Source organism: Podarcis cretensis (genome assembly GCF_951804945.1).
Source record: "Podarcis cretensis genome assembly, chromosome: 14".
Classification (NCBI taxonomy): domain Eukaryota; kingdom Metazoa; phylum Chordata; class Lepidosauria; order Squamata; family Lacertidae; genus Podarcis; species Podarcis cretensis.
In genome coordinates this window covers 52,348,021-52,362,556 of record NC_137183.1, presented here as the reverse complement: position 1 = coordinate 52,362,556, position 14,536 = coordinate 52,348,021, and the positions used below count along the sequence as shown (strand labels likewise).

Sequence of the window (14,536 nt, the reverse complement as noted above, 5' to 3'; positions counted from 1 at the left end):
TCCAGGGGGTCACGAAGAGTCAGACACGACTAAACAACTAAACAACAACAACAAAGTAGGTGTTTTGAAATCCTCCAGTTGGCCACACTGAGAAAAACAGTATATTGGGACTTTTATTTTTAACACGAACTACACCTGGAAATGATGCCTCATGCCCTGAAGCGACTCACTAGTCTCTCTCCTGCTTGCCATTACAGTCAATAAAACTTCTGCATAGAAGTGGTCGCCTTTGGGATGTGCAGCTTCTGTCCATAACTACTACCGGGAAGGAGAAAAAAGCTAAGCCACTAATGTGCAACCAATTTAACATCTACTCAAGAACGGAGGAGCTGGACCCTAAACACGATACAGAAAGACAACACTATTTAAAGAAGGCACTAACCCGGCTTTTGCTGCAAAGTGAAATTGTTGGCCTATATGTTGAAATAGGAACAGTGGGCAGTTAGGCAGTTGTGCATGCCTAAGAAGTGTTGCCCTTTGTCTCCTGCAAGAGAGCAGCTGCCCTGCTCTGTTGCTAGCCTCGCACTTGCAGGAGAGAGTTGTTTCCTTCACCGTGAAGCTGATGGAAAGGGTCATTTGTGTCAAGTTCTTAACGGCTTGTCTCTTGGCCAATATGGCCAATGGTTCACATCTCAACTGTGAAGTGCTTAACGTCCTTGGCCTGCTCTTATATCTTCTCCACTTCTTTCAGGGTGTATTCTAAGATAGTGTCCTGTCCCTGGAACTTAAAGTAGCCAAGGAACTTCTTCTTTTGGAGCAGAAGAGGAAACCAGTAGATATCATCTGGCCACATGTTCTTGAAAGGCACTTGGTCCAGGTCAAACCATTGTGGACGCATTTCTGCAGGGAAGCGGGAACATGCACACAAGGGAAGAAGGATTAAGGACCAAAACAGATGTTCTTTAAATTATTTTTGGTCTCTGCACTCACCCCACGTCTGCTAAGTTTGTGGATTGATTAAAAAACTTTCACCAGAAACAAAGATGAAGCAAAGGAAAATTGTATGCACACACCAGGGGACATGCTACATCTCTCTCAAACCACTTTCTACAAAATAGCGGATCCTGGTGTTCAAGTTGGTTGGCCTCTAGAAAGGACCTCCCCTTCGCTCCTGTGGTTTCCACCAACTGGCATTCAGAAGCACCTACTGCCTCCGACAGCGGTTTGTAGCCACTCCTCCCACACTACATGGTCTGCAATAGCATTAAATGAGGTGTGCTCATTTAATGCACGATGCAGCCTTACTCCTCACAAGTTCTAGCCAAATAATTACGTGAGCTAGTTGGGTGATGGAAAGATGAAACCATCCTGTGTCCCTGGTAACCCGGGCGGTGGGTGGAAGGAATTCTTTATCTGAAAGATCCAGCACTTCATGCTTGTAAGATTGGGGAACAGTAGAAAGGAATTAAAAGGGCAAGTATTCCTATGACTTTTCCACTCCCAACCACATTCCTACCCTCGCTTTCCGTGGGGTCTCCTTGAAAACTGTCGGTGCGGAAAATATGGACTTCCATCAGCTCAGTGTTGCCCACAAACTCAAAAGTTATCTGTCCCATCTTCTGCAAGGTGTCCACCATCAGTCCACTCTCTTCCTGTAGCTCCCTGAATATAATGAGCAAGGTTAATTTTGCAGTAAGAGTGCATGAGCTAATTGATGCTTCTGTTTTCCAGAAAAAAAGAGACTTCCCCAACAATAATGACACAGATCTCATTGAAAAACAGTGGGGCATTTGGCCTGGATTCTTGCACTCGACTTCACCTGATTATACCAACTCCAATATACCGTATTGGCCCGAATATAAAACGCACCCGCAAATAAGCTGCAACCTAAATTTTAAAGGCTTATTTGTGGGTGCGGCCCGCCTCCTGGCACTCCCACCCTGAATGGGGGAAGGGGAGGCGCCCAGTTCCGAGCGTGCTGTGCGCCTGCCTCCTGGCACTACTGCCTCCCAGCACTACCTCCCCAAGCCAGTGCTGGCTGCCCCCATCCAGGGTGGTACTGCCGGGGGATGGGTGGCGGCCAGCGCTTGGTGCCCCGCTGCCCAAGCTGGTGCTGGCACCCAGTTTTGAGCATGCTGTACACCCGCCTCCCGCCACTACTGCCCTGAATGGGGGGCAGCCAGTGCAGGCTTGGGGAGGTAGTACCGGGAGGTGGCCGTGCAGCTTTGCTTGCGGCCTCCCCCCTCCCCCGACAGCTTGGGGGAGCTTGGGAGCGGCGTGCCATTGCCCCACACTCCCAGGCTGCTTCTAGAGGTGGGGGCAGAAAGCTGTGCCGCTTTGGTGGCGGACGGTGGCGGATATAAGCCGCACTTTAACTTTTCCCTGTCGGAATTTGGGGGAAAAGTGTGGCTTATATTCGGGCTAATACGGTACAACAAAGCCAGCTACTGTAAGCATACCTAAGAGCTGGTTCAGATGCTATTTGGCATTATATGGGAAAGCCTGGTGTGAGCTTTAGAATCATGTGCTCTTGCCTTCTGCCCATGCCAGTGGGTATCTATCACTGTGTTGTCCATACTTTGGAAGCAGGCATTAATTGCAGTTTAAACAGTTCACTTTGTACCTGATGCTGGCAGATGGTTGTTTCTCAGCTCCCCTATTATTTTTCCAACTGAGAGAGAATTGCTAATACTCTGAAAGCCTGTGGATGTTTAGCTGATGCTGTTAATTAGACCTGTCTTTAGCTATGAGTAATGTGTGCTATTGGATATTTCTGGCTTTCACTCCCCATCACGGATAATGGGAACCCTGGACAGGGTTGTCAGCATCACTCTGGCACCTCTCTGATAGCTTCCATTTTTCAGAATTACCCCTTTGATTTAATGTTTTGGCTAGTTTTAGAAAACCTTCCTGGAAAGTGGTGGCAGCCTCTAAAAGAAGGCATTTCCCTCACAACAGAGTGAAAGCTTTGCCATGTACACTGCAGCAATTGGGAAGAAGAAGAAGAAGAAGAAGAGGAGGAGGAAGAGGAGTTTGGACTTGATATCCTGCCCTTAACTCCCCTTAAGGAGTCTCAAAGCAGCTAACCATCTCCTTTCCCTTCCTCCCCCACAGCAAACATTCTGTGAGGTGAGTGAGGCTGAGAGACTTCAGAGAAGTGTGACTAGTCCCCAGGTATGGAGGCTGATCTTATTGACAAGTAACATATTTTTATTAGAAGCTCAGCAATTCCACATTTGAATTCTTTGAAAAATTTTGGGTTTATGCCAGCTGGACCCAGCAATTTGTCAGTTTTTATTTTGTCTGTAAGGCCTAGAAATTCATCTCTCATCATCACTACTATCTGCCTCAGTTCCTCAGGCTATCCCTGAAGGAAGGAATTTTAATACATAAGGATATAAATGTTTGTTTTATACATTAAAATGTATATTTTTAAATGTTATTGTTTATATGACTGAATGTCTGTATTTTCTGTAAATAATATTTAAAACATGCCTATAATGAATAAACAATCTATTACAGGCACTAGGAAGACCTGTGTTGGCCTGGTGTCATTTCAATCTTACCTTTTTGCTGCCTGCTCAACTGTCTCGCCAGGCTGCACCTTCCCTCCAAATCCATTCCAGAGCCCAGCCCCAAATCCACGTTTTTTCATGCCCAGCAAGACTCGCTGTGGTTGCACCACCAAGACCAGAGTGAATACTTTTGTTGTCAGCATGCTTTAAGCTCTACAAAGGCAAGGAGACCAGCAGCAGATAATGTGTGCTCAGAATCAATGATGCTTAGCAGACTACAACAGCTAGCAGATTTAACAACAGGTGTGGAAGGCGCAGTGGGACTTAGAGGAGTCACCGCTCTTCAGAAGCCCACATAAAGCCAATGTGGTATGCTTGTCAAAGTGCTGGACTGGGGGATTAGGGTTCAAATCCCCACCCAGCTCTGACCTTTGTCAGTTTCTCAGCCTAACCTACCTCACAGGGTAGTTGTGGAAAATAAATGCAGGCTTATTGGCCCATTAGAAAAAACACAAAATTTTTCTTAGAGCCAATTTATTCACCACACCAATCCATATATCACAAAATCATAATTATTATTTGTTAAACTTTATTAGTTGCTTGCCAGCCAAAAAATCTCCAAAAGATGTACATTGAAATATAACATAACTACATTACACCATAGAAAGGGAGGGGAATCATGTTACTATTAGCATATAACAACTTGGGACCAGTTTACCTGTGAGATCACTTTACCCTACATGTGCCCACTTGACTGCTTCGATAGACGGAATTGGCACTACTACAGGTGCCATATAATACCCATTCTGCATTTTGCAAGAACTCAGTTGCTTAGTACGGCAGCACCTGCACTTCAGAATGGCCTATTAGATCAAGCAGAAGCCTTCACCCTACTATTTTCAGCGCCTGTTAAAAACCTTCTTGTTTCAACAAGCTGATCCAGATGTTTAGAAAGTTGAGGTAATTTTAATCGGTTTAAGTATTAAACCTTTGCATGTTTTAAAGTAGGGTTGTGGATTTTTCTTGATTGTTTTGCCTTTTGTGAAGCACTTTGAGGCTTTTTCTTTTTCTTAAAGCAAGCGGTGTATTACATTTTATGAAATAAATAAACAGATAAATAGCATATTAATATTCCATGCATAGGAGCCAACGACCTAGGGGTTGAGGCCCCTTTGCCCCTCCCAATAAAATATTTCAGGGGGCTGGGGCCCCCCAAAGTTGATGGGCATTGCCATTCAAATGGTGTGCATGTGCCATGTCACATGCTCAATTATGTGGGGGTGGGGCTTACCTCCCGCCAATATTTTATTCAAGTTAGCACCCCTGATGCCATGCAACATATTGGAGAAACAAGGCCCACCCCCACCCCCCCAGTCTCCTCCAATAGTAATAAAAAACATTAGCGGGGCAGAAACAATAAAGGAAACAATAAGCAAAATAATGTTCCCCCCCAACTACCAAATAATATGAAGCTACTTCGAGGACGTATTGGCTGCCCTAAAGAAGCTGTTGCCCTAAGAGGGGATTGTGGAATATCGCAGCCTTTAAATAATAATAATAATAATAATAATATTTTTTATTTATACCTCGCCCATCTGGCTGGGTTTCGCCAGCCACTCTGGGCGGCTTCCAACAAAATATTAAAATACAATGGTCTGTTAAACATTAAAAGCTTTAAAACATAGTTTTTCCTACCAGACCAAAGATCCCTGTGGCAGCTTCTCCAGCAAGGCGGGAAAATGCAACCCGGCGAGCAGGCGGTGCTTGCTAAGGAGGAAGAGGAAGAGCCTGCTCAGAAGGAGAAAAAGAAATGCTATATTTCTCTCTCTCTCTCTTTCAGCCCAGGTGCCAATGTGCGGCGGAACCCAGCGTCCGAGGCGCCGTTCCCCGGAGGGAGCGTCCCAGGTTGGTGCAACACCCAAATGCGTCCCCCTCTCTAAGACGCGGCCCTGGTGGAGGGAGAAGTCATGAGCCGGTAAGCAGCGGGAAGCGAGGCCGGACTCCCGAGAGCACCGAGCGGCTCTTTTCCGGTCCGGGACCGGGGTGCTGCATCCGGAGAACCCGCTCAGGGCGGCCGGGCGAAGGGTTGCCAGGCGGCGACCCGCCTCCCCTTGACCCCTCCGGGAGGGCAGCCTCAGCGCCCGCTTCCTCTCGCCGCCTTCCCTTTCTCTGCTCCGCAGCTTCACGCGGCTAAAGTTGCCTTGGTCGGCTGCTTGGGTGAAGTTGTTGCTTGGGTTCGCACGTTGTTGTTGTTTAGTCGTGTCCGACTCTTCGTGACCCCATGGACCAGAGCACGCCAGGCACTCCTGTCCTCCACTGCACCCCGCAGCTTGGTCAGACTCATGCTGGTAACCTCGAAAACACTATCCAACCATCTCGTCCTCTGTCGCCCCCTTCTCCTTGTGCCCTCCATCTTTCCCAACATCAGGGTCTTCTCCAGGGAGTCTTCTCTTCTCATGAGGTGGCCAAAGTGTTGGAGCCTCAGCTTCAGGATCTGTCCTTCCAGTGAGCACTCAGGGCTGATTTCCTTCAGAATGGAGAGGTTTGATCTTCTTGCAGTCCATGGGACTCTCAAGAGTCTCCTCCAGCACCATAATTCAAAAGCATCAATTCTTCGGCGATCAGCCTTCTTTATGGTCCAGCTCTCACTTCCATACATCACTACTGGGAAAACCATAGCTTGAACTATACGGACCTTTGTTGGCAAGGTGATGTCTCTACTTCTCAAGATGCTGTCTAGGCCTGTCATTGCCCTTCTCCCAAGAAGCAGGCGTCTTTTAATTTCGTGGCTGCTGTCACCATCTGCAGTGATCATGGAGCCCAAGAAAGTAAAATCGGTAGTGGAGTGGAAAACATTCGTCCTGTGACTCATAGGATCATAGGATTGTGCGAGTTGGAAGGGACCCCCCAGGGTCATCTAGTCCAACCCCCTGCGATGCAGGAATCTTTTGTTCGAACCCACGACCCTGAGATTAGGAGTCTCATGCTCTAGCAACTCAGCTTTGCTCTTGGGCAGGCCTCCCCAAACTCGGCCCTCCAGATGTTTTGGGACAACAACTCCCATCATCCCTAGCTAACAGGACCAGTGGTCAGGGATGATGGGAATTGTAGTCCCAAAACTTCTGGAGGGCCGAATTTGGGGGAGCCTGCTCTTGGGGATAGCACTTGTTTGTGTTGCAAGAGAGACCGTTTGGGGGAAAAGGCATCAAATCGGCTCCCTCCCCCACCATGTTCCTCGCTCCTCTAAGGTGCTGTCTGCAGTTTCCATAAGTATTTAAACCAAACTTTGCCAGCCCGGTGACCTCCAAATGTTTTGAACTACAACTCCCATCAGCCCCAGCGATCCACCTTTAGTAGGTGGCCCCTGGAAGACTGAGGGAATGTGGCCCCTCAAACTGGCAGTGTTAAAAGGAATCAAGCGAGTTAAAAGGTGGGGATTCTACCCCCCCCATCTGAAATTATAGCTGCCTTATTATCAAATTGACAAGCTTCTGCCCCTTTAAGACCAGTTTAACTTCGAGAAAGGCAGCAACCAAAGCTTTCTCCATCCCTGTACCTACTTGCTGGGAGTAGCTTCAACTGTTTGTTGTGTAGGATTGGGACTGCAGTATTCCAGCTATGTCTGAGAAATTCTGGACGTATGGCAGCCCTATTGTTGTGCAGCTTCTAAAGTTATAGGACCGCCTGTGCATAAAGGATTATATACTCCGTCTCGCCACACTATCAGAATGTTTTTTTTTTTTTAATATTTTTATTAAATTTTCCCATTTTATAAAGACAAACATACACACACAAAGACAAAGACAACACGTATAAAATTTCATAACCTTACTTTCCTAACCCCAGTTCTTGACCTCCCCCCACCCCCCCTTCATACATCCTAGTTCAGTTACATTAACTCAGCAAATTCAAATCTCTCATCCATTGCATGTTATTACTATATATATATATATATATGTTTTTTCTTTAAAAAAAACCATTTACTTGGCCAGATTTTACTTATCCAATTTTCTTATAAAACATTAAAGCCTTTTCTAAGGTCGACTCGAGTTCCTTCCACGAATTTCCCTTTAATCTTAAAAATAGGTCATAATAATCAAACACAAAAGTCATAAAGATTTAAAAACAAGTTCTCCTTTCCCCCCCCCCCAGCCCCGGTTTCTGTCCCTTCCAAATGTCCCCCCATCCATAACAACAGTTTTTAGCCTGGGTTCCTCACATCTGAGGCCTTTAAGTCCTTGTCAGTCTCTCTTTGCCGATCTTGTTGGTAACCCTCCTCATTGGTCCTCAGGTTTCGGGGAAATTTCAGCTCAGTCTCATCAGAATTTCTTCCATCCAAAGTACTTGACACCAGCTGCTGCAGAAGATCAACCAATCCATACTCAAATAGGAAGCCCCAGTCGTATTTCTTATTTCTTTTAAAATCAGGTATTCCAGATATTCCAGGGGCTTCCTCCCTCCTCTTTCGCATCTTTCGCAGATTTGTAATCCAAGGGTCTTCTTCTTTGTATTCTAACAATGTAGGCTTGTGGTTGGTAGTCTCCATCTGTACTGGCCCTTGCTCACACTCCCCCTGTTCCAAAGCTATCTCTTCTGATTCAGCTGCAGATTTTTCCCCAGTCAAATCCATTGTACCTTCAGCAGAGTCATTTATTTTAGAGTTCAAGGTTATGAGTTGTTTACTCATGACCGTAGTCTGCTCCTCCAGTTTTCCCACAAGAAAAAACATTCTTTCTAGCTCTGCCTGTAGTTTTCCATCTGCAGCCATTGCAATGTTTCAATGTTTCCCCTAGGGGGATTCTAGTTACTTAATAGTCTTTTCCAATAGTCCTTTACTTTGTTATTTCCCTACTTTGTTTCCAACCACTTTAGCTCAAATGTAACAAATTAAGTCCAAAAAGTGTTAAATAATAGAGTTTTTAACTTTCGCTGCCCGTTTGACAGCTCCTTTGACAGCTGTCAAACTCCTCGTTCCTTATTCTCCAGCTCACATAAAAGGACACCCCCGGGTCTGGGGGAGTTCAAACAAAAACTTCTAAAAAACCACTCTTACTCTCCAGCACACATCTTCTTCTGTCAAATTCATGCAAATCTTATCTTTTACAGAACACCAAGGAAAGAACTCTCCACCTTAGTTCTCCGATCTTTGCTTTAAATTTTCTGTAGGCAGGGGGGGTGCAGACTTCCCTTTAGCACATCCCCCGATCGTGCCGAATTCAAGGATAAACTTTTTAGAGTCCAAATTCCAATCTACTCACGGATTAGTTAGAGTCCGAATTTCAGGGAAGAAAGTCAGCGGTCTCCGGCCATGGCTCGCGGCTTCGCTCCACTGCAGTAGCGGTCTACTCACAGCACCACGCCACTCCCCGTACCCTCTCCGCAGCCTTTAAAAAGGCTCTTCGTGGGTCGGGGGGGCGCTTTAGGTGCCCGCCGAGTCACCAGGTCCGCAGGCTTCCGCGCCTGCGGTTTCTAAGGGTCCCCGCGTCGCCGTCGCGGTGAGACCCGTTTGCAATGGAGCCGATTCCCTCCGGAGCTCGGAGGGAATCCGCCATTACTCGGATCGCGCTAACCCGGAAGTCCGCCACACTATCAGAATGTTGACCTGAAAAAGTTAGCCTGATAAAACAGTAGTAATGAGGAAGTTTATACACAGGGGGTGTTGGGACTCCACATAGAATGATCAGTGATAATGCTACCAGTGTGAGGCAGAGCAGCAAGAGCCAGAGTTTAATCTAGGAAGCCTGGCTTCTGGTCCTTCCTCTGCTATGGGTTCATTGTGTCACCACAATGCTGAGTAGACCTGGACAAGTCTGTGTCAGTTGCATTTCTCTTCTGTAAATTGGGAAGAAATAGTGGCAGGTTTCACAGGGTATGTGTGTTTGTGGGGAGGGGGGAATGTTCTTTAATGAATGTAAACTGCTAAATTGATTGTTTTTAATAAACAATAGCCACCTAAGTACAGGGGCTGGGAGAGGTCTTCTAAAAGTATGTTGGACATTCAAGGTGCTAAGCTATTTTTCCCTTTTCAAAACTATGCTGTATTAGGTCATTTTTACTAGAAATGTGATTTGAAAGCTTGCTGAATTCAGCATTTTGTTTTAACCTCGGCTGACCTTACTTGATTATCAAAGCCATTTCAGTATGGTTTTCAATCTTACTGAAATCTTTGTCACAATTTTATATTTTGATCAAAGCCATAAAACATAACTTGTAGTTGGGGGAATGTGTACATTAAAAGTACAACACTTTGCAAATTAAGATTGCAATCTTACATCCTGATCCTATCCTATTAGGGGGCAATAAAGTCACCCTGATCGACTATGGGGTGGCATAGCGATTGTCACATCCATAGTCCTGCTACTTGCACCAGCCAGGATAGAAGGGTGGTGGGAAATGGGTTAAAATTCAGTGGGTCCTGTGCCAGCCCAGCTCCACACCCTCCCTGCCACCAAAGTTTCCCATTTTCTAGACTTCCTCTAGTAGCTTTGGCCCACCTTTTTGATGGGCTCACTGGCAGGGGCACTGCCTTCCCTCCTGTGTCACTCAACGCATGTCACAGGAGCATACTGATGTGCCGTGCGGATTCTCCATGGCATGCGCATGCCACCACGTCAAAATGGGGGGGGGGGGAGAGACCCCTTCATTGAAAATTTGGGGAGTCCTGGGCCCTGCCAGCCCTGCATAGATTGCACCTATGCCGCTAAGATACTCCTTACTGGCAGAGGCCAGTGGATCCTGCCAGGGATGAGCAGAAGGATATCTCATCCTCATGCAAACCCCTTCCAGCATGGTGGATTGGGGGGTTGGATTACAGAAGTGCATTTATTTTAGAAAGAGAAATTGGGAAGGATGCTGATAATCCAGACAATCAGGTGCCAAATTCTAGATTCGGGTCCATAGTCATCAGATGGGTTGTGCCCGTTGAGCAGTAGAATAATTTGCCCTTCCCTCCCCAATAGATACTGGAAAATGCCAAATCTTTTGCTTCAGCACCAGAGGATCCACACTGCTGTACAATTTTTGAAAAGCAAAACGGGAGCAGAGCATCGTTGGCTGGAGCGGCATTTCAGTGACCCTTATGTGAAGAAGGCCAAGAAGGAGCACTATCGTTGCCGGAGTGTCTACAAACTGCTTGAAGTAGATGACAAATACCGCATCCTTTGCCCTGGGCTGCGTGTGATAGACTGTGGCACGGCCCCTGGTGCTTGGGCTCAGGTTGCAGTCCAGAGAGTCAATGCTACGGGTTCTGGTGAGTGCATTTAGAACAGGAGCAGAGCACATGCGGCTCTACAGAGGTTGCTGAACTACAGCGCCCATGGCTTCTGATCATTGTGATGCTGTCTGGGGTTGATGGGTATTGGAATCGAGCAGCACCTGAAAGACTGGACGTTTCCCATTCCTGAATTAAAATTATAGGTGGTCAGAGCCACTGCTGACCTGCCTTGTAATCTGTGACTCATTTCCACATTTAGTTATAAGTGCTGTGGGGCAGATGCGTCACAACAGTGTGGACACCTGGCCTTATCACTTTTAATTCCAAATAAAGCCACAAGTATTTAACCCTCGTCGTTTTGCGATTTTTTAAAATGTCCAAGCAGTGTCTTTTGAATCCTTGGAGACTGGAAAATGTTTCCCCAAGAAATGAGGCTGCAGGACTTATTTTGTCTCCTTCAGGACCTATGGCCCTCCTTATGTGGCTGATCTGGTCAATGCATGGATATCCCCTAAAGTCCCATGTTGGAAGAGAGGCAGGCTATAAATTAAATGAATATATATTCATTACTTGTTTCCTCCACCACCTTTGTTTCTAGTTGTCCTTTCCCATAGTTTATTTTAGCCTGTAATCTCTGTAGGAGTAGGGACCTGTCGTTATGTTTGTCTGGTTTTGTGCTTGTGAAAGCTCCCCATAAGATGTCATGATGGTCCTATAGCTGCTTGTCTATTTATAGCCATCTATCTTTAGCTAAATAAATAAACAATGTGACACATGATACTTGGCTAGGAACACTCCCCCTTCTCCCCCTTGTCTTTTATAAATGCTGTTTCCATCCTTGCCAGAGAATTCATTTACTATCATGGGTTCTCTCTCTGGAAAACGAAGGCGAGGGTTGTCTCGGAGGAACTTGGTTTAATTCATTAATGTCAGTAAAAGTGCTCTGAAAGCGGAAAATGTTGTTGCTGGCTGACTCTTGAGTGGCTTGACGACAATACGAGACAGTGATAGATGAGGATGATTTCTGAAATATTGATCTTTACAGAAAGGGTTGCTTCTCAAATAGCTTGTTATGGGGAGGCTTGCTAAAAATATCGTTTATGGGCTGGAATGGATTCTTGTGCCAGGCGTGGGTGAGGCTGACAGAACTTAGTCAGCATCTGTGTAAGAAGGTTGTGGATAGTGAATGCGATGAAACTTCCTAAGGCAAGTTGAGAAGGAGGTATTTGATCCCTGGTCCTAGTCTGACGCTTCAGCCATTACACCCCACTGGATAGATTGCACATTTAAAGACTGCCTTCTTAGTTTGACACTTCTGTTTTCTAGATCCAGATGCCCCAATCGGCTTTGTTCTTGGAGTTGACCTCCTTCATGTTTTTCCCCTGGAAGGAGCAGTCCTCTTACCTCGCGCTGACATCACAGATCCACTGACCCAAAAGAAAATCCAGGAAGTGCTCCCTAAAGGGATGGTGGATGTTATCCTGAGCGACATGGCACCCAATGCTACTGGTATCCGTCAACTAGATCATCATAAGCTGATCCATCTCTGCTTGTCTCTTTTGGATCTGGCTCAGCACATTTTGGAACCTGGAGGAACCATGCTCTGCAAGTACTGGGATGGAGGGGAGAGCCATCTCCTGCAAAAGAGACTGATGCAAGACTTCCAGGAGGTGAAGACCTTAAAACTCCAAGCCAGTAGGAAGGAATCTGCCGAGAGATATTACCTGGCGAAATCATACAAACGAGCGGCCCACAGGGCATCAAAAACATGAGCCACTGTGTGCGTGCTTTGTGTGGTACATTTGATGAAAGCTGCAGAATTGGTTTTAGCTGGCAGAGAGCTGTAAATCCAGAGTTTTTGTAAAACAATGAGCATCTTTGGAGGGATGTGGACCTCATTTGCCAGCTATTGCAACAGATCTTCTTCCCTTTGAAATATAACCAGCAAATATGATTGAAGGGTGGTATAAAAATATTTATAATAACTAAATAAAATCTAGAGGTCATTAAGAGCCCAGTTCAGCTTTAACAACACACAAAGCAGCACGAGGTGTTGGATAGATATTAGCCAGCTAGGAACCCCAGGGTTTCAGGCAAGAGTTCTTTCCAGCCCTACCTGGAGACACCTGAGACCTTCTGCATTCAAAGCAACTGTTCTACCTCTGGACTGTGCCCCTTCCCCGCTTACTCATTCAAAACTAGAACATGGAGAGTTATCAGTTGACAGATGTTTCCTCTGAAATAACTTTTTCCCCCTTAAGTGCCATTCGTACAAAGTGTAACGCTTACTGATGCAATGATGCTGCATTGTACAGTTATGCAACTTTTAACAATACAATTTTTTTGGGGGGGGGAAACATCCATGCTGAGATAGACCTTGTGTCATGTCCAGACCATCAGGTGCTTGTTCTCATCCTGCTGGGGTTTCCAGCAACTGCCTCTGGCACTGGAGGCAGAGCATAGCCATCATGGCTTGGAGCCATCGACAGCCTTCTCCATGAATCTGTCTAATCCTCTTAAAGCCATCCAAGTTGGTAGGCATTGCTTGCTCACTGTGGGAGCGAGTTCCATAGTTTATTCTTTGGCATCGTGAACAAGTCCTTGGTGAACTTAGCCTTGGTGAAGACTTGGCGTTTTTATCCCCCAAAAAGTTTTTGATTCAGTTTCCACTGAAATGAGGCTGCATTTTAATGTTTTAATGTTGTATTTTAATCTTGTTTTTTAAGCTGTATTTCATTCAATTGTTTTTATATTTGATGTTAGATGCCCTGAGCCCGGTCTTGGCTGGGGAGGGCGGGGTATAAATAAATTTATTTTTTTTTAATTATTATTATTATTATTATTATTATTCATTTGCTCTGATTCTTCCAGCATTCGGCTTCATTGAATATCTGCAAATTCTAGTGTTACAAGAGAGGGAGAGAACCTTTTCCTCTGTCCGCTTTCTACATGCCACACATAATTTTAAAAAGAAAGCCCTTCCTCACGCAGCACATAATCTATGAACCTTGCTCCCACAGGAAGCAGTGATTGCCATTAACTTGGACACTTTTAAGACTATTGGGCAAATTCATGAAGAAAGATGATAATCATAATAATTTATTGAAATTATATACCACCCTTCATTCGAAAATCACAGGGCATTTCACAACACAAAAATACAGGATGAGAACACATGATACATAATAAGAGCAAGAACAAAAACAAACCAGGAACTCCCCTCCCACAGACACATTTAAAAGGCCGTAGAATGTTTAATCAGCCCAAGGCCTGGTTGAAGAGGAACACTTTTGCCTGGTGCATAAATATACGTAATGAAGGTGCCAGATATACCTCCCTGGGAAGAGCATTCCACAAACGGAGCCTTCCTCCCCTCTGGACCTCTGATAAGCCATTAGTTTCCATGGTGACTGTGTTCAAATGCTGTGTTGTGTGTTTGCAGATAGCTCAGAGCATGAGACTCTTCATCTCAGGGTATGTGGGGCAAAAAGGTTACTGCGTTGCGGGATGTGTGGACTAGATGACCCTCGGGGTCCCTTGCAACTCCACAATTCTAGGATTCCACCTCCATAGTTGAGAGGCAGTAAATGCTTCTGGGTACCAGTTGCTGGAGACCACAGGAGGGCAGCGGTGCTTTTGTCCTGCTCCCTAGAAGAGACATCTGGTTGGCCACCGTGAAGACAGGATGCTGAACCAAAGGAGCCCTCTTGGTGGACCTGATCCAGCAGAATGCGCTATATTCTCACATTCTCATTACGGCATGATGGCGTTTACTCAAGGGGAGGTGAAGCACCTCAGGGCTGCGGCCCAGGGCCAGATTTAGGTTTGATGAGGCCCTAAGCTACTGAAGGTTATGGGGCCCTTTATA

General features: G+C 45.8%; 2 protein-coding genes across 3 annotated transcripts; one reads left to right on the top strand and one right to left on the bottom strand.

Moving 5' to 3' along the window:
- Positions 1 to 95: 95 nt before the first annotated feature.
- NUDT1 (nudix hydrolase 1) lies at positions 96 to 5,277 on the bottom strand. The gene is made up of 4 exons (XM_079954086.1): positions 5,151 to 5,277; positions 3,507 to 3,668; positions 1,457 to 1,602; positions 96 to 840 (listed from the first exon to the last, which is right to left on the bottom strand). Exons 2-4 carry the CDS (start codon positions 3,656 to 3,658, stop codon positions 668 to 670), a joined length of 471 nt encoding a protein of 156 aa, XP_079810212.1. The 5' UTR covers positions 3,659 to 3,668; positions 5,151 to 5,277; the 3' UTR covers positions 96 to 667.
- Positions 5,266 to 12,678, top strand: MRM2 (mitochondrial rRNA methyltransferase 2; the record flags this gene model as incomplete). Of its 2 annotated transcripts, none has more annotated exons than XM_079954011.1 (3): positions 5,266 to 5,430; positions 10,446 to 10,704; positions 11,995 to 12,678. In XM_079954011.1, the coding sequence occupies 3 exons, from the start codon at positions 5,266 to 5,268 to the stop codon at positions 12,438 to 12,440; spliced, it is 870 nt and encodes a 289-aa protein (XP_079810137.1). In that variant the 3' UTR covers positions 12,441 to 12,678. The 2 variants fall into 2 exon arrangements, with proteins under 2 accessions (XP_079810137.1, XP_079810138.1); XM_079954012.1 differs by having other exon boundaries at positions 5,326 to 5,430; positions 10,415 to 10,704.
- Positions 12,679 to 14,536: the final 1,858 nt, after the last annotated feature.

Coding starts and splice junctions, on each gene's coding strand:
- NUDT1 (XM_079954086.1), bottom strand. CDS start 3,658: ATGCTGACAACAAAAGTATTCACTCTGGTCTTGGTGGTGCAACCACAG. Junction 1,603..3,506: donor GTTGAGCAGGCAGCAAAAAG/GTAAGATTGAAA, acceptor CATTATATTCAG/GGAGCTACAGGAAGAGAGTG. Junction 841..1,456: donor AGACCCCACGGAAAGCGAGG/GTAGGAATGTGG, acceptor GCTTCCCTGCAG/AAATGCGTCCACAATGGTTT.